General features: G+C 45.4%; 1 protein-coding gene across 21 annotated transcripts in view; it reads right to left on the bottom strand.

Moving 5' to 3' along the window:
* PHACTR1 (phosphatase and actin regulator 1) overlaps positions 1–22406 on the bottom strand; it is a 565894-nt gene that overhangs the window by 48591 nt on the left and 494897 nt on the right. For 13 of the 21 annotated variants that reach the window (XM_086370843.1, XM_086370839.1, XM_086370840.1 and 10 more), the window contains 3 exons: positions 19769–19936; positions 17668–17874; positions 5721–6042 (listed from right to left, as the gene is read on the bottom strand). In XM_086370843.1, coding sequence (XP_086226969.1) covers positions 5721–6042; positions 17668–17874; positions 19769–19936 — 697 coding nt within the window. The remainder of the gene's footprint in view (positions 1–5720; positions 6043–17667; positions 17875–19768; positions 19937–22406) is intronic. The other 8 variants (XM_086370849.1, XM_086370850.1, XM_086370859.1 and 5 more) reach the window with 1 other exon arrangement.

Consider the following 22406-nt stretch of genomic DNA (forward strand, 5'->3'; position numbering starts at 1 on the left):
AGTGTAAAAAAGAGATGCTTTCCCTGGAAACACATTTCATTTGAAAATATATGCCATTTGCTAAACGATGAGCAAAATACCAAACTTCTTCAAATAAATGCCACTTCACAAATCAGATAACACGGGTATTCAGAGGTTCATTTTTGCTTGGTATCACAGCATATCTGCTCACCATCACATGAACACTCCGACTTGCAGGTGGAAACACTGACAGAAATCAGTGCAGTAATTATGTCAGACTGATACAGCCAGAAGAAACCCAAGGGCCCATCTAGTTCAGGACCAAGAGTTACTCTTTTCCCATGACCCTGGAGGCCACATAAAGAAAAGTAACTGTCACCTCGAAATGTTTTAATACTAAGATTATAAATGAACTGTGATCTTGAAGAGTCTATACATAATGATAGAATAATAGAATTAGTGAAGATTGAAGGGATTTTTTTTGGGGGGGGTGGTTACTGATTTCAATTTCTTCTGTCCAATATTGAAACTGTCCCTTTTTCAATAATCTGGACAGGTAGTAATGTAATCCCTAGCTAATGTATGCAGTACTCAGTATTTTACTGAGTAATAATTTTACATTATTACTGTCCTCATTAATAAGAGTTCAAGATGGTTCTGGAAGCCTTTCTGGGTCTGGTTGGTCATCGTTGGTCTGGACTATCTATATTAACACAGATATACAACTCTTCTGGGAAAACCATTCCATTTCTAAAAATATTCACATTAGGGTTAATTTCATGACATAGAATTAGAGGGTTGACGGGGACATCAACAGACGATCTCACCTGCAGGGTTTTCCTTTATGAAGCACACGAGTAAACCACTTGGGACAGCGGCTGGCCTGATCTTTTAAAAAGATCTCCTGTATTCTCTGCAAAGGTTCCTAGGCTCTCCTTATCAGATGACAATCTTCTGTCATTTCCCTCATTCTCGATGATTGGTCCTCTAAGAACCTGCCGAATAACTATCAACTTCCTGCCTTTTCTTATTAAAAATCTCATCGCTCAGCTTGGAGTATCACTCCTTCCTTTAATCTGCCTAGAATATTCATTCTCTCATTCTTTTCCCCTCTTCTCCCGGTTCTTTCAGTCCCTTAGATTTCAGTTTAAATGCAGCTCTCCAGAGAAGCCCACCTGCGGACCCCCTGCCTGCTCCCCCGGACGCCCCCAGCTTCTGCACCCTTGCAGGTACTGGCCGGCCAGTGTGTGCTCCCAGCAGACTCCATGCCGCTCTGAGGGCAGCATCCTTTATGTTTCGTGCAGGGCTGTACCACCAGCAGGGCGGCAAGCTCTGAAGATTCTGAGGGTAAGGAGCTCCAGGAACACTGGAGGTGGAGGAGGGAGGGAAAGAGAGCAGAGCCGGGCGTAGTGACGGTCTGCCGTCCCTGACTCACTGGGCAGGGGCGCCACGTGCCCCAGCAGCACCTCGCCATCCCCACCAGGGCAGGGGGGAACACTGGTGGGCAGCAGCAGTGGGAGTGGGGCCTCTCATACCACATACACCTCCATCCCCCCCAGCTCCTCTGGGATGGGCTCAAGCTCTTTCCTTGTGGGCAGGAAAAGCAGCTGACAGCGAGGCTCTGGGCCAGGCTCCCGCCTCAGTCACTGTCGAAGAAAGAGGACTAGGACAGAAGGGGTGGACCTGGGAGGCAGCCACGCTGCTGTGGAAGGAGACCCTGGGCCACCCTGTGGAGTCACCGTCAAAAACGATCTGACTCATCGGTGAAGAGAAAATAAACGAAGATGATCTAGCGCTGGAAAACCAACCCAAAATTTCCAACAAGATTGGATCAATTTGCAATATGCCTTCTAGGGGCACTCAAGGTCGATTTTGTGTGTGGTAGGATTTTGCTTAACTTTCACCATCATTTATTTACAGACATTTACTGTATGCTGTGTAATAAGACGACTGATGTGGACTGATCGTCATTTGTTCCTCACGAACAACCCTATTGAGGTTGATGGTGTTATTAACCCTGTTCTAAAGATGAGGAATCAAAGGCAAAAGCAAGTGTGATCTCTGAGACTGAAACCCTGGAGTTTAGATTATGGAGCCCATGTACTTAGCCGTGATGCAGGGACCACCTCCCGCCTGGCCAAGCCGCCCAGTGACTTTGATAAACACAGAAGATGGTCTCCAGTTCCCTTCCCCAAATCTAGTGAGCCAGCACCACATCACTTTGCTTACAAAGATCCATCTAGTCAAAGCTCTAGTTTTTCCAGTAGTCATGTATGGATGTGAGAGCTGGACCATAAAGAAAGCTGAGTGCTAAAGAATGGACACTTTTGAACTGTGGTGTTGAACAAGACTCTTGAGAGTCCCTTAGACTGAAAGGAGATCAAACTAGTCAATCCTAAAGCAAATCAGCCCTAAATATTCATTGGAAGGACGGATGCCGAAGCTGAAGCTCCAATACTTTGGCTACCTGATGCCAATGAGCGGCTCAGTGGAAAAGACCGTAGAAAAGGCTGAGGGCAGGAGGAGAAAGAGGTGACGGAGGGTGAGATGATCAGATACCATCACTGACTCAATGGATATGAGTTTGGGCAAACTCTGGGAGATAGTGGAGAACGAGGAAGCCTGGCATGCTCAGTCCGTGGGGTCACAAAGAGTTGGATATGACTTAGTGACTGAACAACCACCAAGCACTGTAACTAACTAAAATGACTTTAGTGTCATCAGGCATAGATTAGGGTAATGGTTAAGAATCTTCATTCAAATCAAAACAGATTTGGAGTAATTTGCAGAGAATAAGATAGAAAAGGGTCTAGAAACCATCTCAATACATGATTGATGAAATTTTTAGCCTGAAAGGGACAAACCACTGGATAAAGGGAATATTATCTATCTTCAAAGATTTAAAAGTCTCTCATAGGAAAGGAAGATGAGAAATAAGACTGGGACAAGGGAATTATAAGAAGAAGAAAGAAATCTGCAGTAATCAGACCTTCTGGACAATGGGGTGAGTTATGCTGAAATACATCCTTCTTCTGATCTCATCCACCTGCAAAACCCCAATATCTCCCTCCTTCCCCACTTGCTCTCTGATTCATTTCAATAAAGAACTTGATCTGGTGTAGGTCCAACAGACCTATTCATTGGGCTACATGTGACTGAAATATTCTACGAAGACACAGGGAAATCAAGAATATCTCGTAACTTATTGGTTAGTACTTCTAATGGAGACTTTTTAAATGGCATGCTTTAAGTGGAAATGTACCTAGCGACATCCTACTAGTATGCTGGGCGAGCATCTTTTTCAGGTGGTCAGATTTTTCCGGAAGAGATGCAAAAATGTTCTCGGGGTTACAGGAGATATGAGGAAATTGCATTTACTGCCAGTGGTCTATTTTTTAAAAATTTTTTGATGTGGGGCATTTTTAAAGTCTTTATTGAATCTGTTACAATAGTGGTTCTGTTTTATATGTTTCCGTTTTTGAGCCCAAGGCATGTGGGATCTTAACTCCCTGACCAGGAATCGAACCTGTACTCGCTGCATGCGAAGTCTCAACCACTGGATCACTAGTCTTCTTTACGAAAGCAGTTGCCAAACTGCTATGAAACTATCTACAAGTTTGGTCTCAATTTCTGTACAATTTCTGCAGATGGGCAGCGAGTTTGTGGACTACTCTTTTGAGTAGCTGAAACCCAGTCTTCCCTAGGTTCTTTGCTGATGTAAGTCTCCCTAAGTGGTGTGAGGGTTAATATGATAATAAAGTATGTAAAATAAATGACTAAAAAATGCCATCCAAATTTTACATTATTATTGTCCTCATTAACAATAATAGCAGAGGTTGAGGGACTTCCTGGTGGTCCAGTGGAGAAGACTCCACACTTCCAATGCAGGGGGCCCAGGTTCGATCTTTGGTCAGGGAGGTAGATTCCACCTGTCACAACTAAAGATCCTGCAGGCTGCAACTAAGACCCGGTGTAGCCAAATAAATAAGTAAATACTTTAAAAATATGAGACACATTCATTAAAAAAAAAAAAAAAAGAACAGTAGTTGAAAATGCTGGCAATGGGCCAAATATAATTTTTTTTTCCCCTGTGAGGGGTGATATTAATGTGAACCAATCAAGTCAGAATTCTCAGTGATAACCACTTCCCTGGGAGTCATTAATATCCCAAATATAGACTATTTGGCTGAGACAGAGGGAGGGAAAAAGCCATTGAGAGGCAGGAAAAACTGAGGAGTGGAAGTTGCTCAGTTGTGACCCATGGACTGTGGCTCCCCAGGCTCCTCTGTCCAGGGAATTCTCCAGGCAAGAATGCCGGAATAGGTTGCCAGTCCCGTCCCCTGGGGATCTTCCTGACCCAGGGACTGAACGGGGCTCTCCTGCACTGCAGGCAGACTCTTCACCGTCCAAGGTACCAGGGCAACTACAACAGAAAGCTCCCGACTGTGTCCATCTCGCCCCCAGCTCCTGCCTGGCGATTGGCCGGGCTCTCAAGGCTGAGGCTCAGTTGCAGCCTGTCTGCAGGACTAGGTGACTAGCCTGGGGCAGGCACTCGGGGCCCCAGCCCAGACACAGCCTCATGCGAGAACGCAACACTTTCTTCTGGTCACGCCACAGAACAAAGTCAGGCAACACGCCTTGGAACCACACTGGGAAACAGCCACCTCTTGGGCACAAGCGAGGTGGTATTTGAACGCACTGCAGCTGCTGCTAAGTCGCTTCAGTCATGTCCGACTCTGGGCGACCCCATAGACGGCAGCCTACCAGGCTCCCCTGTCCCTGGGATTCTCCAGGCAAGAACACTGGAGTGGGTTGCCATTTTCTTCTCCAATGCATGAAAGTGAACAGTGAAAGTGAAGTCGCTCAGTAGTGTCCGACCCTTAGCGACCCCATGGACTGCAGCCTACCAGGCTCCTCCATCCATGGGATTTTCCAGGCAAGAGTACTGGAGTGGGGTGCCATTGCCTTCTCGCACACACACAAGCAATTCAGATCCAGCAGGAGAGCTCTCCCTGGGTGGTGGAGGGTTAGGGTCACTTCTACAGGCCTGTCCTTGGATTCCCCCTGGAGGCAGAATCTGATGAAAGAGAAGACTTCCACGAGGTTGCAGGTACTTATTCAAGGCTCAGGCTCGTATAATCAGACTTCATCTGCTGCTTCCTCTATCAGTGAGAACAAGGTGTAGCTCTTCCCCTTTCTTTGCATTTCTAGCACTGCTCTAGCCGTGATCATCTTTTCTTATTCTATATCCGCATTGCTTTTCATATCATAAAAGTAATATACACAAAATCAAAAATTAAGCGGTACAGAAAGAGATGAAATATAAAAGTAAAAGATTTTCTCCCATCTCCCTGCCCTTGGGGTTACCACACTAATAATGATGTGCATACATTTCCAAAAAATGTTAATGCCTACAGAAGCACAATATGTACTATCCATCCATCCATGCATCTATTCACCTATCCACTCACCCCCCCGCTCCCCCCACCCACACACATACTATACCTCTTGATAAATGTGATTGTTCTAGTCTGGCAACTGGCAAGATGGTTTTTTCCTCCAAACTTCTCTTGACATTCAGATGTTGATCTGATTTCACTTTCAAGCCACCCTCCCCCTGATCTCCTGCCCTATGCTGGCAGGAGTGCCAGCCCTTGAGCTGGTCTTCCTACCCCTTGGCTGTGGTCAGATGCCCCAATCCCACTCGGCCACCCCAGACAAGCCCTCCCCCTCCCGCCCTCCCCCCTGCCCTCCCTCACCTTTCCAGCCTCTGCATGGTCATGGCCAGCGTTTTGTTCAACTCCTCGATCATCCTGCAGCCGGAGGGGTGCAGGGGCAGGGAGCCAGTGGTGGAGGGGAGGTGCTGGCCCAGGCTGCCGTACTGCAGCTGATGCTGGATCTGGGAGGGCAGGACGGTGTGGTGGTGCTGGGCCCCACCCTGCGGGCCACTCTTCTGGGCAGCGTAGGATGCCAGGGAGAGCTCTGGCCCCCCCACAGGCATACAGATCATGACTTTCTTTGGAGGTAGCGGAGGCGACAGCTTCACTGGCAAGCAAGGCAATTTCACGGGGGCACCAGGATCTGCAGCGGAAGGAAGGCGAGAGGCAGACGTGAGTTCAGGGGCATCAGGACAAACCTAGAACACCACGTGGCCCTCGGGATGGGGCCCTGAGATGAAGTGCATCAACTGCAGAACCGGCAGGTGAGTGGCACTCAGCGCCCTGTGTGAGTGGCACTCAACCGCCGGCTCTCACTTCCTGCTCAAAGTGCGCTGGGACCCAGGTGGGGGGGCATGTGCCACCCCGCTGTCAGACTGAGGCTCACCAGTGGGAAGGGGGGACGTGCTCTTCTGCGTATGGAAACCCAAGGATCTTAAAAGAGACCTTTTTTCAGGATATGTGCAATGCCGACAATTTTGGCACTGTAATGGGAAAATAGCCTCTTGGCTGGTACTTTCTAATAGGCATGGGATTAGAAGCCAGGCTGAGGTTCAAGTCCACTAAGAGCGTGTCCCTCCAGAGGTGACTGTAATGCTGCCAACCTTAATTCCCGCAGCTGGGGACAATCATCCCATGCTTTTTAGGATTCAAGGTCACAGAGCGTGACCAAGAAGCCCTGCTGCTCTGCTAAGACATCCCCTGAGCCTCAGTTTTCCCACCCATAGAAAAGGAGTACTGTCCACCCTCTAGGTCCATTATGAGAAGTAAATAGATTCACGTCTACACCATTTCCACGTGAGGGGATGAGAGGGTTGAGTCATCCCAGAGGAAGGGGCAGCTCTGCATAATCAATTCCTCCAAAGGACACTTTTTAAGAATTTTAAAAAACCCCCAAACAAGTTAGCAGAGGGCTTGAGTATAAAATATACCCAGTATAGCCCTTGATAGGTAATATCTACTTGCTTGCTTAGTCATGTCCGACTCTGCAACCCCATGGACTGTAGCCCACCAGGCTCCTCTGTCCATGGAATTTTCCAGGCAAGGATACTGGAGTGGGTTGCCATTATAGGTAACATATGTTATCTTAATTCATCCTGAAAAAAATATATACTAGGCTTCTCCTATGGGTTGTTGTGAGGGTCAGACAAGATAATGTGGACATGCTTTATAAACTGCAAAGCATGACATATATCTGAGTCCTATCATGAAAGGATAGGACCCTGGCCGCTCCTGTGAGAGTCCACCTGGCCTGATCCTTCCCAGCCTGGGAGGCAGAAGATAGAAGCTGAGAAAGCAACAGAGTGCGTGGTGTTTCATTATAAGTAGTTCAGTTCAGTTCAGCCGCTCAGTCGTGTCTGAGACTCCATGGACTGCAGCACACCAGGCTTCCCTGTCCATCACCATTATAAGTGACTTCCCGGACACCCACTGTACGTAAGTGGGTGAAAAAACCTGGTGATGGTGAATCAGGCAGCAGAGCACAGAGGTTTCCAAGGCACCATCCCACAAGTTTTCCAAGTCTGTAACATGGCCCTGTGGGGAGGGAAATGGCAAGGTCCTCCAGCTTCCAGTGTGCTATTCCAACGTGCGCAGCCCTGCATTAGTACTGAGACCCCGTGGGGAGGATGCAGAACCAGGCGTTAGAAAACCTGGATGCTCTGCTATTAAGTGTGTGTGTGTGTGTGTGTGTGTGTGTGTGTGTGTGTGTGTGGTTGCTCAGTCATGTCTGACTCTCTTCGACCCCATAGACTGTAGCCTGCCAGGTTCCACTGTCCATGGGATTCTCCAGGCAAGAATACTGGAGTGGGTTGCCATGCCCTCCCCTCCAGGGGATCTTCCAGACCCAGGGATCGAACCCTGGTCTCCGGCACTGCAGGCAGATTCTTTACCATCTGAGCCACCAGGGAAGTGCTCTGCTATTAACTGGCTAAGAAATATATCTATGCTTCTTGGGACCCAGGCACTTTTATATCTAAAAATCCAGGGGTTAAAAATGCCTCCTTTATCTCGACAGCATCTCCCTGAACACGACACTTTGCATCTCTCTGATGCATGATATTCATGGGTGAGGGGGGGAAACATAAGACCTCCTGCATTGGTAACAATAAATGGGGTACAGGCAAAGCTCTCTGCTTGCTGACTTAGAAATGGATGGGTCTTCTGCAGCCAGACTGATCGAGATGCAGTATATTCATAAATCTGTCTCCGCTGATGGAGTGGAAAGAGCAAAAACCAGTTCCAGAGAACAAGGAAAATAAACCCCAGCTATGTCACAGAGCTATAAAACCCAAGAGGACTGTATTTCCAAACAAATGACTTCAGACAAGAAAATGAAAACCCCAGATGACTTCTGTAGTGGATCCTGGCGTCAGAGCACTGCAGTCTATGCACAGAACGAGTCTGGGCTAAATGGATACACCCTGAGCCTCCCTCCTCACCTTTTCAGTTTGCACCAGCTGTAGCACCTACAGAGGCATTTGTAACTTTCTGTATCAGACAGTGTCATCAATGATAGTAGCACTTAGCATCCTAATGAACAAAAGTGATGTAAGAATTTCTCAGTCATTTGCCACCTGGTTCCAGTGAGTCAGAATCTCTGATCTCCTTTCGTGAATACAGGCATCCATTCAAAAACATGAAGAGTTTATAAGAAGCATATTTAAGTTTATAAGAAGTGTTCAGAGTCCAGTATCACAAACCAAAAGGCAGAGCACCAAAGAATTGATGCTTTCAAATTGTGGTGCTGGAGAAGACTCTTGAGAGTCCCTTGGACTGCAAGGAGATCCAACCAGTCAATCCTAAAGGAAATCAGTCCTGAATACTCATTGGAAGGACTGAGGCTGAAGCTCCAATACTTTGGCCACCTGATGTGAAGAACTGACTCACTGGAAAAGACCCTGATGCTGGGAAAGATTGAGGAGAGAAGGAGAAGGGGGCGACAGAGGATGAGATGGTTGATGACATAGTTAACAACTCAACGAACATGAGTTTGAGCAAACAACGGGAGATAGAGAGGGACAGGGAGGCCTGGCGTGCTGCAGTCCATGGGGTTGCAAATGGTCACACATGACTGAGCAACTGGACAACATCACCAACTCCTGAATCAGATTCCCTGGGCTGCTAGAAGGGCTCCACTAATCCCTTTGGGCCACCTTAGGGATTGTAAGGTAGTCTGGCCCTTTTTTGGTCAAATGCCTGGAAAGGCAAAAATGTGTTGACTGACCCCTCATGGTGAGAGGGACAGAAGAGTAACAAGTGATAAGGTTTAAATGCCATCAGCCTGTGTAGGTCTCCTGAACCAGCCTAGCAGATGGACACCACAGTGGACACTTCACGTGGTGAGCACCAAGTCCAGAACCTGCCAAAATCCTAAAAGAAGGGCCATTATCACATAGGCACCCCCAGACCCTGCCTTTGTTTCAGAGCCACTTTGCAAAGATACAATTTTGTTTTTAAGTGGATCCTTCCTGTCATCTCCCCAGGTGGCCTTGCGGAGATGCTGGCGACACTGGGCAGTGGAGGGGGCTGTTCACCAGCCACCTGGGTCACTTGGGCATGTCAGCTCTCCTGCAACTATATTCGATCTTGTAAAAGTCAAATTACACGTCAGGAAAGTGCTCTCAAAGAGTCAGAACTGCAGATGTTTCTATAATCATGAGAACACACATTTATTCCTAAGACCAGTATTTTGTTAGAAATGATTTTTAAGTTATGGATAAAAACATATCCTCTGGTTTATTTTTGCACCAATGTTGACTTGTGCTATTGCTCCCAGGGAGACCAAGCAACGAGAGGGCCAGAAATTGCTATCTGGGTGGTTGAACCCAAGCTTTCCACATGACAGGTGTAAAGAAAGGTGAGCGGGTCCGGAGGTGGACAGCAGAAAGGAGCCTGCATTGGATGTGCCCGCCAGGGAGGACTGCTGTTTGTGACCATCCAGGCAAAGGCTAGGAGGGAGTCAAATCAAAATTGCAAAGTCCTGGAAACAAACACACACATGCTGGTCTGGTTTCAGAACCCTGGAACCAGGGGTTCTCTCTGTGAGGTTCAAAGGCAGTAAATTTAGATCACAGACAACAAAAAACTGCATAGACTATCTCCCTATTAAGAGGTAGTACAGCAGAAAGTAACCCAATTCCCTGACAGCTCAGATGGTAAAGAATCCGCTTGCAATGCAGGAGACACAGGTTCGATCCTTGGGGCAGGAAGATCCCCTGGAGAAAGGAATAGCAACCCACTTCAGTATTCTTGTCTGGGAAATCCCATGTACAGAGGAGCCTGGTGGACCACAGTCCATGGGATCTCAAAGAGTTGGACATGACTGAACAACTGACTACAGACTACACATCAGAAACCAACATAACACTGTGAATCAATTATACTCCCAGTAAAAATATGTATTTGTGGATGGAAGATAAGATATCTGGGGTTTGATTCAAAATAATCCCATGGGAGAAGACTGTCAGAGGGTTAAAAGTGAAATAAGACTGGTCTAACCAAGGGGTACACAGAGGTTAACCATAATAATCTCTTTACCCATGTATATGTTTGGAAGTTTCCAGTATAGAAAAATTTTTAATAAAGAAAAAATAAACACTGCTTGGAACATGAAAAAAAAGAGGTAGTATATTCATGGTTGAACTAAGAAGTTCAAGCTAGATCCATGTTTTAAGAAGGAGAGATGAGGACGGCCACAGTTCATCTCTAACTCTCCATCCATCTGATGTAAATATTTATTCACCGTTTAAGGACATGCTCAGGTTTCTTGCATTTATAGTGATGGCGGTGGCTGGTCCAACCATCTGCAGGAGCATCCCCACTCCCCCATGCGATTCCCAGTGTACTTGCTGACACCTAAGGCTGTACCGCAGGTTTGCCCGATGGATGACTCTGATGTTTAACTGCTGCTCTCAAAAGGGGTGGCTTTTCTACCTATGCGATCACATTTCCTTTATTTTTTTTTCACATTTCCTTTAAATACTACAGAACACATGAGAATTAGATTTCATTTTCAGCAGCACTCAGAGATGGAGAACAATGTGCACAGATTCTCCTAAAGAAGAAAATAACCTGCTATGAACTCTTGGGCAAATGATCATCGAGCTCCTCCTTCAACACCTCTGCAATGGGGTGCTGTGCCTCTCACAGCCTCCTGTCCTGCTGCTGAGGGGCAGTGGCCAAGGACCCTCAGGGAACACAGCAGACCAAATTCCCACTCTGAAGGGAAACCTGCCGCTGGGACATTTGAACAATGTCCAAGAGGAAGATCCAAGGGCAGCAACTCTGTGTCCTCTTCATTTTCAGGGAGACAATGGATAGCCTCAGTCACATTCATCCATCCAGTTGTAAATCCACCCAACAGCAGCATCCATTTTATCCAAGCAATGTCAAGGAGACAGGCTTGGATGAAATCAAGCAATTGCAGCTAACGGTCCTCAAAAGATGTCTACTTCTTCCTCCAAAAAGTTGCATCCGTCACCACAGCTTTCAAGGTTCTCCAGTTTCCTTTCAACCCACTGCTGGCCTGATCTTTCTTGATTTCCCTAGCAGAATTGCACTTTCCCGACAAGCTGAGCCATTTGCCATGTCGTGAACACCCTATGCCTCGTATGCACGAGCCTCTCTGAACCCTGCTTCCTACTTCCTGGCAACCTCCCCTCCGATCCCTACTTGTCTTATTCATCTCTAAGGCCTGTCTTAAATACATCCTTTTCTACCATGCTTTTCCTGAGTCTTTCAAAAGGATTTGATCTCTTACTATTTGAATTTCTTTAGAACCATGTTTATACATCTTCAGATTAAACATTTTCTGTAGCTTACAACCATCTACAACTCTGAGAGCTGATAAGAGAACACTTTTTGTAAACTGTGTCAGGGTTGGAAGAGTACTTTGCTCATAGTGCAAAAAACACATAAAATACAAGCACCATTCAGACATAACAAAAGACAGAAATCCACGCGAGCTACAACGTGGATGAACCCTGAGGATAACACGCTAAATGAAAAAAGACAGCCACAGAAAGACAAATTGGGCTTCCCTGGTAGCTCAGATGGTAAAGAATTTGCCTGCAAGGCAGGCGACCCAGGTTCGATCCCTGGTTGAGGAAGATCCCCTGGAGAAGGAGATGGCAACCCATTCCAGTATTCTTGCCTGGAGAATCCCATGGACAGAAGCGCCTAGCAGGCTACAGTCCATGGGGTTGCAAAGTATTGGACACAACTGAGCAACTAACCGTAGTGAAATTCATAGAAACAAAGAGTAAAAAGGTGGTTACCAGGGTTAAGGAGAGATAAAGGGGACACTGTTTAATAGGCAGAATTTCAATTTCGCGAGATGAAGAAGTCCTGGAAATCCACTGTGCAATGTGATTATACATAACATTACTGACTGTACATTTTAAAATGGTTAAGGTGGTAAATTTTATGTTTTCACCACAAAAAGAAAAGTGCCAAGTGAATTAAATCTGCACCCTAACAGCACTACCAAAAAACGAAAGGTACTCTGCTGCAATCTTTGCCTTGATCACAGAGGTCAGAGCAGAAAGCATCCTTTTAAACATGTTTCATCAATAGACAGTCCTTAGATTCACTAAGAAAAGAATTTCTGTATTTTGAGAAAAGACAACCAGGACCAGAATACTAGGGAGAAATGGGTATAAAGATTAAACTCAGGTAAATTTCCCATTTCTTCAAAGTATCAGTTATCCAGAGACTGTGAACCCTAAACTTCTTTAGGAGGCTTCTGAGTTACTATCCATTTTTTTCTGTTTAAAAGCACAGTTGAGGTCCAGGGTCCCGAAGCTCTAATCATCCATTTTCTTGCACTTTCTGAATACAAAGCCAGGAAGGAAGGCAGGGACAGAGATGAAAGGAGCTGGGTGATTTGGGAGAGTTGGAGAGGAAGCTGAAAGAGAACAAGGAGGGTGGGACGGGATATTCTGGGGGAGAAATGGGGCCAGAGGGTCAGACAGCGACAGAGACACATGGTGAACTGACGGATCAGAATGTGATTGTAGAAAACCCACGGTGGACACTCTCCTCAAAACTAGAGAGGCAGGCTCTAAATAGAAACACTGGTTCTACCTTGACAAGCCCTGGATAAAGGATTCTCATTAGACACCTGCTGGGGCTGAAAAAATACCACAGGGCCTGGACGCTGTCTGGCAGAGAAATCTGCAGCTACAAATACTTCGTAACATTGAAACTAGCAATCAACCAGTTCTGGTGATACAGTTAAGTTTCTCTGTATTCCAGGCTCTAAAGACAGTGCTACAAAGTCACATTAGCAGAAGGACTTGTTTTTGAGGATCAGGAGGAGTTCCCTTTCTTTGCTGAATTGTGTGTTTCCAACGGTGGTCCAGTGCTTCCCACGCGATCGGCCCCATTCTTGATCCTCAGACTGTCTCGTTCTAGCACGTGCTTTGAAACCAACTCGACTACTTTTTCTCTTTATAGTCAACTGCCTTTTAAACGTTATTTTCAAAGGGCTGAATTTTTTTTGTCTTTGAGTTATACAAAAAAAAGCAGATTTTCTAATTTGTTAAATAGATTAAAAAGCAAGGAAGCCAAACAAGCCAACCAAAACAAACAAAACCCGAAGAAGACTAATGACTTCATTGTCACAAATGTTAAGAACAGGTATCTTAGTGGAGATAGCGTAAATTAACGGTGACAAGTGAGGACTCTGGAATAAAACGAAACAGATCGAGTCCATCTAGCTATGTCACCATGACTAAGTTATTTAACTTCTCTGAATTTCATTTTCCTCCTATGAAAAAGAAAGAATAAAGATGCTAGTATTGTAAATTTTCCCAAAAATGGCACCTGCCATTATTACCTAAGTGTGATTGTCAGACTGTGAAGCTCAGCTAGCACATAAATTGATTATCCTTCATTGCAATGGCTCCTGTAGGGTACCTAATCACAGGTACCTTATGCAGAAGGAATAGATTATTCAGGCAATGTTTAACATTTGATTTCTGGAGCCAGGATGGCTGGAGAGGTGACTGACAAAGAAAAGTAGGAGACAATATTTTTTGCTTCTACCCCTCTTTTTTTCTGGGGTCAGCCATCCTTCTAAGAAGGATACATTTGGAAAATTATTCATCTCAGATCATACTGGTTACGCAACGAGCTCTGCTGGGCACTGTGTCCTTCCAGAAAGGAAAGGAAGTTAATGCCCAGCAATTCCTGATCCTATATTACATCCGCTGCATGCATACTGATGTTGGAGATAAGCTGGATGAGGATAACAACAAGAGAAGAAGAAAGATAGTTTGGGAGAGCGAGCGGGCTTCTATCTACTGGCTGAAGAACAGAGAAAATGCATGAGACAATCTCCAAGTTAATTATGGTTTTCTGGATTAAATGGAAGCAAATGCCAAAGCAGAGGAATTTCTGCATATCTTTCCCTGCATGTACCCAGCTGCAGTCCAAGTCCACGTTCATGCTTCCTCCAGCATCCACCGGACCATTAACCACTGTCACTTCCTATTAATCACGCATGGTGTCTTTCAAACTGTTGTCTGTTTCCTTTTAAACATGTCAACAGAACAACAGATACTGAGAACACGCTAAAACTCCTAAGTCTCAATTTAGAGTTCTGCTAGAATTCTCAGTTTATTAATTCCTTCTGACACGGCCCAGATGTCTCTAGAGTAATTAGTAACCGAACAGGGTTAATGTGGCTGCTTCGTGGTGATGCAGATTCACTGTGACGGATGGTTCACTTACAAAAACGAAGCAAGTTCAGTCAAGTTTAATCCCGAAGGGGAAGCACCACACTTGCCCCCTGTATACATCTGTGCCTATCTCGTCATCATCGTATTTAAGTGGCTACCAGGTACAATACGGTCAGAGATCATCAGCTTTCACATATTTTTTAAATCCATTTGGCCCAAGCTCTATGGAAGTGAGATGTACAGATAATGGGTAAAATTCACTCTCTCGGGGAAAGAACAAGGGGAGCCAGAGAGACAAGGCTAACAGAGCGAGAGAGTCCTGTAAATGCCAGGCTTGTGGCTGAAGTTCTTAATTAGGTAAATAAATTATAGGGCAGTGTTTGTTTTTTAAAAAAATACTGTCAATTCTTTTTATTTTTTTTTTAAAGTCTTCTGGTGTGGGCCATGTTTAAAGTCTTAACTGAATTTGTTACAATATGACTTCTGGTTTTCATGTTTTGGTTTTTTGGCCAAGAGGCATGTGGGATCTTAGTTCCCTGACCAGGGATTGAACTCACACCCTGTGCCCTGGAAGGCAAAGTCTCAACCACTGGACCGCCAGGGAAGTCCCTGTTAATTCTTCTTTTAAAATGTCTTATCTGCTCATCCATTCTCTCTCTTCCCACTGCCATCAGCTGATAATTTTAGCTTCTGTTTCAACAAATGGAGCGGCCTCTCAAAGTGTCTCCCTGCCTTAAATTGTTCGATTGAATTCAACTAAAGCTTCCGGAGAATGAGGCATACAGGTGGCTTCACTGGCTTCTCGGTTCGGCTGTCAACCTCCTCTTCTTCTGGTTCATTTTACACAATGACCCAGGAATGTATTTTAAAGTCTAGTTTTCACCCTATCACTCACTCCCCAGCTCAAAATCCTCCAAAGGCCACCACTGCCTAAAATCAAAATTCTCACATGGTAGGTAGGAGTAAACCCTCTCTCTCAACACAGCCCAAGAAGGCCCCTCCATCCCAGCTCTGCCTCCTTGTCACTGGCCTGAAGCAGGGCCACCTCTGAGCCTTTCCTCATTCTCTTTAAGTCCATCATGCCTTAAGGGTGGGCTCAAGTTTCAGGCTCTCCAGGAGCCTTTTTAGCAGACTATGCTAAACGGCAAGGATTACACCTGATGGTAGTTATTCTGGCATTCTATTTCTGGAAATTTAATGAGGATATATTCATAATTGTATATATATCATATACATATATACTGAGCTGTCATATTTTGATACCTAGCACAGTATTCTGCCTACAGTTAGGTGTGCTGAATAAATATGTACTATATACAGGAGTTTACTTTTTTCAATATTTAAGCTTTCTCAAGGGAAACTTGGCCTCTCAGTCTTAAAATGTACACAGACCTTAAAAGTACATAATTTAGTTCTAGAATCAGAATGAGCAATTCTCATACCAGGAATAAGTGAGGAAAAACTCAGAAATGCTTATAAAAATACATGCACATTGTGGAGATATTGAGTTTTTTTATAATAAGGAAGATAGAAACCCCTTAAGGGGTCCCTCATTTAATTGGGGTCCCCTACAATGTAGCTAACAAAATCACTTTTTGGAATATTTTAGTAACATGAGGACCAGTTCATAAGACATAAGTGAGGGCAAAGAAAAAGTAAACTAGCATTTCACTTTTTCTGTTTGATCAATGACAGACAGTGGTTATCTTTTCAGGGAGGCTTAAGAAGGCTCTTTTCCTTTGTGGTTTTCTCTGCATTTAAATTTGGGAACACTAAAGTGTTACTACTGTGTTGAGCGGTTTCTTTAATTGGAAACTTGCTCTTTTGAACCACAAACACTGACTTGGATGGGTATGTACTTTGATAGAGGAGCCTGACACAAACTTCTATTTGAATTGTAACTAATAAGCCTCCGCGTTATGTGAGAGATGTCCTACGGCCATGGAAACAACAGTGATTGACTTAGGAATCGGGAAACAGGGTCTAATGTTGGCTTTACTGCAGAATTCCCGCCAGCCCTGGAAAAGTCACTTCTTTCCTTGAACCCCAGTTTTTTAATGATAAAATAAATGGATATTCTTGCACCCTCCTTCCATCTTACAAAAATATATAGGGATCAATTAGAAACTATTTATCAAAATAGCAAACATATAAAAAGGAAATCAGTCAGTATCATGTGGGATTATTATCAAGGTTGGAGAAACATCCCTCTGAAATCTTGAACCTCCGATTATACCACAACTTTAAACCACTAAGTGGTACCCGATTCATGTGCTAATGTACAGCAAAGCGCAATTCCACTAAATGCCCAATTTAATAACTGGAGGTGCATGTGTTACCTAACACTGAACAATGAATTTTAAAGTCATTTCAGGTAATTACAAAATATTGAACACAGTCCCCTGTGCTATATAGTAAATCCTTGATGCTTATCAAGCTTATCTATTTTCTGTAGAGGTTTGTATCTGTTAATCCCGTTGATAATCTGAAAATATATATATAACTGAATCATTTTGCCATACACCCGATTAAAACAGTATCATAAATCAACCACACTTCAATTAAAAAGCAGTCATTTTAGGACAACATTCCTCTTAAAAGTATTTTCCACAATATTTTGCAAATTACTATCTTTGCTCCCACCCCCCCCCCCCAAGAGAACAGCACAGGTATACATTTTAAAAGAAGAAATACACTGGGTTTCAGATGAAGTATTCAGAGACAAAAAATTGAATGCTTTAGCAAACTCATGATGAAGAGAACAGGTGCTCCTCTATCTCCACGAAGATTTGGACAGTGAATCTAACCCACCTAGACGGGCAAACACTCTTAGCCACATCAATGCCAACGGATATACTTACCGGTGCACACGACTGGAGGCCCTGAGCACGTGGCTGGCAGGTGTATACTGCATGCCTCGGAACACACACACACAAACCCAGGTCACAACGGCGTGTATCAAGACACACAGAAACACCAAAGTGTCCCACAGGGCGACCTCGCCAAAGGTTCTCAGGTAAAAAGCAAGAAAGGATCCCGTGAAGGGAAGGCAGGGCGGCGGGCCCCCAGAAGGCGTGCTGACTCACCTGGTAAGTGGTTGCCAATCCTGGCAGTGGGTTTGGGAGGCAGGGCGGGGGGCTGCTTGAGGAGAGAGAGCTGCTTCATGGGGGTGTCCTCGTGGTCTCCGGGGGAAGCAGCAGGTTTTTTGGGGGGCAGGAACAGGACTGGTTTGGCTGAAGGATCTTGGGACAGGAGGGCTCCAGACTCACTGGCAGAGGGACTCTCTTCGGACACTGAGGGGACAACCACATGACACACGAGGACATTACACACACGCAGCGCGGGTGGGGCTGGCGGCAGCCGCGGGGGCGCAGCGCAGGCCAGCGACGCGGCAGAGCGTGCAGCGCGCATTCCGCGGGCGCGCCAACACCGACTCACGGACCACGGCGACAGGCAACAGATGGGCAGGCACAGAGGAGCAAGGACCAGGAGCCCCTCTGAGCCTCCTTGGGGTGTGTTTGCCCTTTGCTCCCGGGTCTGAGGGCGGCCTAGGGGCTGACACTGGGCAGGCAACCCCCATATCCTGGGGCGGCTGCTCCTCCAGGTTCGGGGCCGTCCAAGCTGCACATCAGTGTTCAGGGGGCGCTCTGCAGTTTCAGGGGCACTGGCTCCTATTGGCTCCTATACACCTGGACAAGGTGAAGGATGCTCCAGATTAACATCCTTTTTGTTTTCTCTGCTCCTCTCTCCTACCCTCGCCAGAAGCATGGTTTTCTCGTTTGGATTCTGCCCATTCCTTATTGCTCCAGGCCTGCCTCTTCCTCTCCCCCTGGGGGTGGGGGGGCAGGACCCAGACCAGCTCCAGTTAAGAGCTGTCCTGGGTGGTAGCAGAGGTCCTCCCATCAGACTGGTGACCTAGCCGAAGACTGAAGGAGACTCTACGACTTCCCAAGGGTGACAGATCTCAGGACAACAAATCAAATCTGTCTGATCCCAATGTCACAAGGAAGGCTGGAGAGAAATCTCAATTTACGGCTTTAGTTGGAACAATCTCTCCAGCTGGGAGGGGGGGAGCTTGGGAGGGAAATGCAACTCAGATGCATACTCCCCCCTGCCATCACTGCTCCAGTAAGAAAGCCTGTACAAGAGTACTCCCCTGCCTCGTCCTCCCTCCCTAATCCGGGCAGCAGTGTTCCTGACAGCATCAAAGCCTTGCACATCATCCGCAGGAGAACCAGGTTCTCTCCTGGCTCAAGGGACATTGGTGTTACCAGTGCTGGACATTGATGGAGCAGCGACTCACAGGGTCCCAAAGTGAAGCAGGGCGCCGACTCTCTGAACCGCCATCACTCCCGCCTCCTGCCTGAGCTCCGTGTTGCACACTTTGCACACGGTGCAGACAGGAAGGACGTGGCCTCCCTCCCCAGACTCCAGACATTGCCAGAGGTCCCTCCCCAGAGGCTGGTCTCCTGATAGCAAGGGCCTCTCCTTAATGGCTGTCGGGAGCGCGCCACCATCTGGCTAAAGAGGACCACTTTGCAGTCCTTCTGAGGGACTGAATATTGGCGACTCTGGACCAAAGAGGGAGTGGCGGTCAGATGGCATCACAAATCACCTGTCAGCAGGCTACAACTTAACCGGTTAAGTTGTACAATTAATACATCAATTTTATACGGTAAACTGGTACAGTCTGCTAAAGTGATGTAACAGTTAACTGTTATATCGGGATGAGGATTCAAAGGCATACCCGGGCTTTGTGACCAGGTGACTTAGACATCCTGCAGAAGCATGGGGCTCAGCGTTAGCAGGAACGAATGTTAGAAAACAAAACGATGGCGTTTTAAATCATCTATATTACAAAACAAGACCTATCCTCTTTAAAGAGATTTAGGTTTTAAAAGTGTTTTTAAAGATTGTAGAAAAATAAATGGATATTTCCTCCATATTTTTACACTCAGCATGTACTGGGTTGGCCGAAAACCTTGTTCAAGTTTTCTGTAACGTTTTACGGAAAAACCCAAAGGAACTTTCATGACCAACCCGATACTAAATCGGTCACTTCCATCCTCATTTCCAGGAGATCCTTCTATTCAGGGGGCTTCAGAACAGAAGCCCAGGTCCATCCAGGCTGAAGGCCCGCCACACCACATGCTGGGGACCAATTCAATGTCTATCAGGGGGCATTACCTGTCCCATCCATGATGTCAGCAGGCTGGAGCACCTCATATGAGCAAGGATCCCTGGGCATCGGGACTGGCTCCATTTCGGACAGGGCAGGCAGAGACAGCTGGCTGGAGCTCAGGGACTGCCCGTTTTCCAGGGAGTCATCTTCATTTGATATGGAGAGCTCCCCATCTGTTGGAGCGAGAAAGAGACCGCAGAGTTAGATACGCCTGCCTTGCAGGAAAGAGTGACATTTATAGCCTGCTACCTGAGTCTGGATGCTTTTGAACAATCTTCATCAAGACCAGACACAAAGTCTGCACTTGTTATTTTGCTTTTAAGGCATCTAACCACCAGGGAAACCATTTCCAATGATCTTCAGTAGTGTGCCTGTTTTCTCTCCATCGACAGATGAATGGATAAAAAAGATGTGCTGTGTGTGTGTGTGTATGTATGTATGTGTATATACATATGTATGGAATATTGTGAAACTGAAAAGTCACTCAGTCATGTCTGACTCTTTGCAACTCCATGAACTGTAGCCCGCCAGACTCCTCTGTCCATGGAATTTTCCAGGCCAGAATACTGGAGTGGGTAATCATTCCCTTCTCTAGGGGATCTTCCCAACCCAGGGATCGAACCCAGATCTGCATTACAGACAGATTCTTTACTGTCTGAACCACCAGGAAGCCCATATGGAATATTACTCAGCCATAAAAAAGAATGCGGGAATGCCATACACAGCAATGTGAACCTAGAAAAAAACCCTAGAAATCATCACACTAGTTCAGTGAGCTAGACTGGGAAAGACAAGTATCATATGATATTGCTTATGTGGAATTAAAAAGAAAAAGATACTAATGAACTTTTTTTTTAAAAATAAAACAGAGACTCACAGACATAGAATGCAAACTTATCGTTACCAAAGGAGAAAGGGAGCAGGGAGGAATACATTAGGAGGTTAGTATTAACATATACATTCTACTATATATAAAATATGTAAATAACAAACAAGAACCTACAGTATAGCACAGGCAACTATATTTTTGTAGTAAACTATAAGGGAAAAGAATCTGAAAAAGAGTGTATATACACACACACACACACACACACACATATATATATATGTATAACTGAGTATCTGTGCTGTATACCTGAAACTTACACAATATTGTTAATCAACTATACTTTAATTGAAAATTTAAAAACATTTACAAAAGTTTTAACATTTTAAAAGTGCTAAAAAATCATAATATACCATGTTTTATATTTGTTCTTTAAACAAAAATGAAAATCAAATTTTCTTCATAATTTTTGAAAACCTGGAAACACTAAGCAGGACTCAGAGATGGAAAACGAGGTCAGGAATTCCTACTTCTGGGAGCCAAAGGCTTCAAGCGCTCAACAAGCATGGGGACCTGGGACATCAAGGCACTAGGAAAGACTCACCCTGTCTTCTCGGCACCTCTGCCCACATCCAATCTCTCCAAGTAGACACGTTTAGGGGTCTCTGAGCTCCAGCTGCAGGGCTGCAGCGGCCCAGAGTCACTGGGAGGTGCCAGGATTCTCCTGGTGCCCATCACTGATTCTGCCGGGCAGGGTGTACGCTTTGATCTTGTCAAAGCTCAGCAAGACAAGGAGCAGCCAGTTAACACCACGGTGGAGGATAAAAGTCTCCTACACAACGGCCGTTTGTCAAATCAAAACTCCCTGGGTGTGATTTCCTCCTAGCCCAGGGGAGTCCTAGATAGCTAGACATTAAAGTCAAATTAATTTTTAAAGAGGACTGAAAGCTGTTCCAGCCAGATGAATAAATATCCAGATGAAAGGCTCTAAGTTATGTTTGGGCAGAAACACAGAAATCAGCAAAGCAATTACCTGCCTTACAATGAGAAGACAGATGATTTACTTGAAGAAATACAACAGTGAAATGCCTCCATGGTTAATCATGGATAAATAAGCTTTTCCTTTTGCTGTGTTCCTCCCAAGGCTTTAATTTTCTACACAATGATGATACAGCAGCAAAAGATTCCTCTACCTACCCCCTTTCCTCCTCATTTAGAACTGGCCTGATGAAACGCATGCTCAACAGAGCAATTTATAAACTGACAGGCTTTAGGCAGCATATAGTTCAAGGACTTATGATATTTGACCTGAAATTTTATACACATAGAAAAAAAATATAATGTACACCAAAAAGTCATTTGAAGCAGATAATTTAAGGCACTAATTTTTGAAGACTGTGGGTTTATTTTTTCTTTCTTTTCACTTGGCCTTAAAATTTTTTTTTGTTAATTGGGCTTTTGTTTGCTGTTGGTCATGCTGCTTAGCATGTGCGATGTTAGTTCCCCAACCAGGGATGGAACCCATGCCCCGTGCAGTGGAAGTGCGGAGTCTTAGCCCCTAGATGGCCAGGAAAGCCCCTCATGTGGCCTTTTTATATGTCTCAAATGGAGGCAGTAGTCACTATAATCGTGATTAACAATACGGCTATGACATCTCATTCCTAAGAGAAGAGCAGACTGCCAGGCCAAGGCTATCTGGGAAACACTCAGCTGAACTGAGAGTACCCAGGATGGGAAGAGCCGCGCGCGGTTGTGAGCGTTAACGCAGCGCCATCCAGTAACGGACAGTCCCGGGTCCTTTACTCCGTCTTGTTCAA

This window comes from Bos grunniens, chromosome 23 (assembly GCF_055505025.1).
Source record: "Bos grunniens cultivar Pamir isolate PY7600 chromosome 23, Bosgru_T2T1.0, whole genome shotgun sequence".
NCBI lineage: Eukaryota > Metazoa > Chordata > Mammalia > Artiodactyla > Bovidae > Bos > Bos grunniens.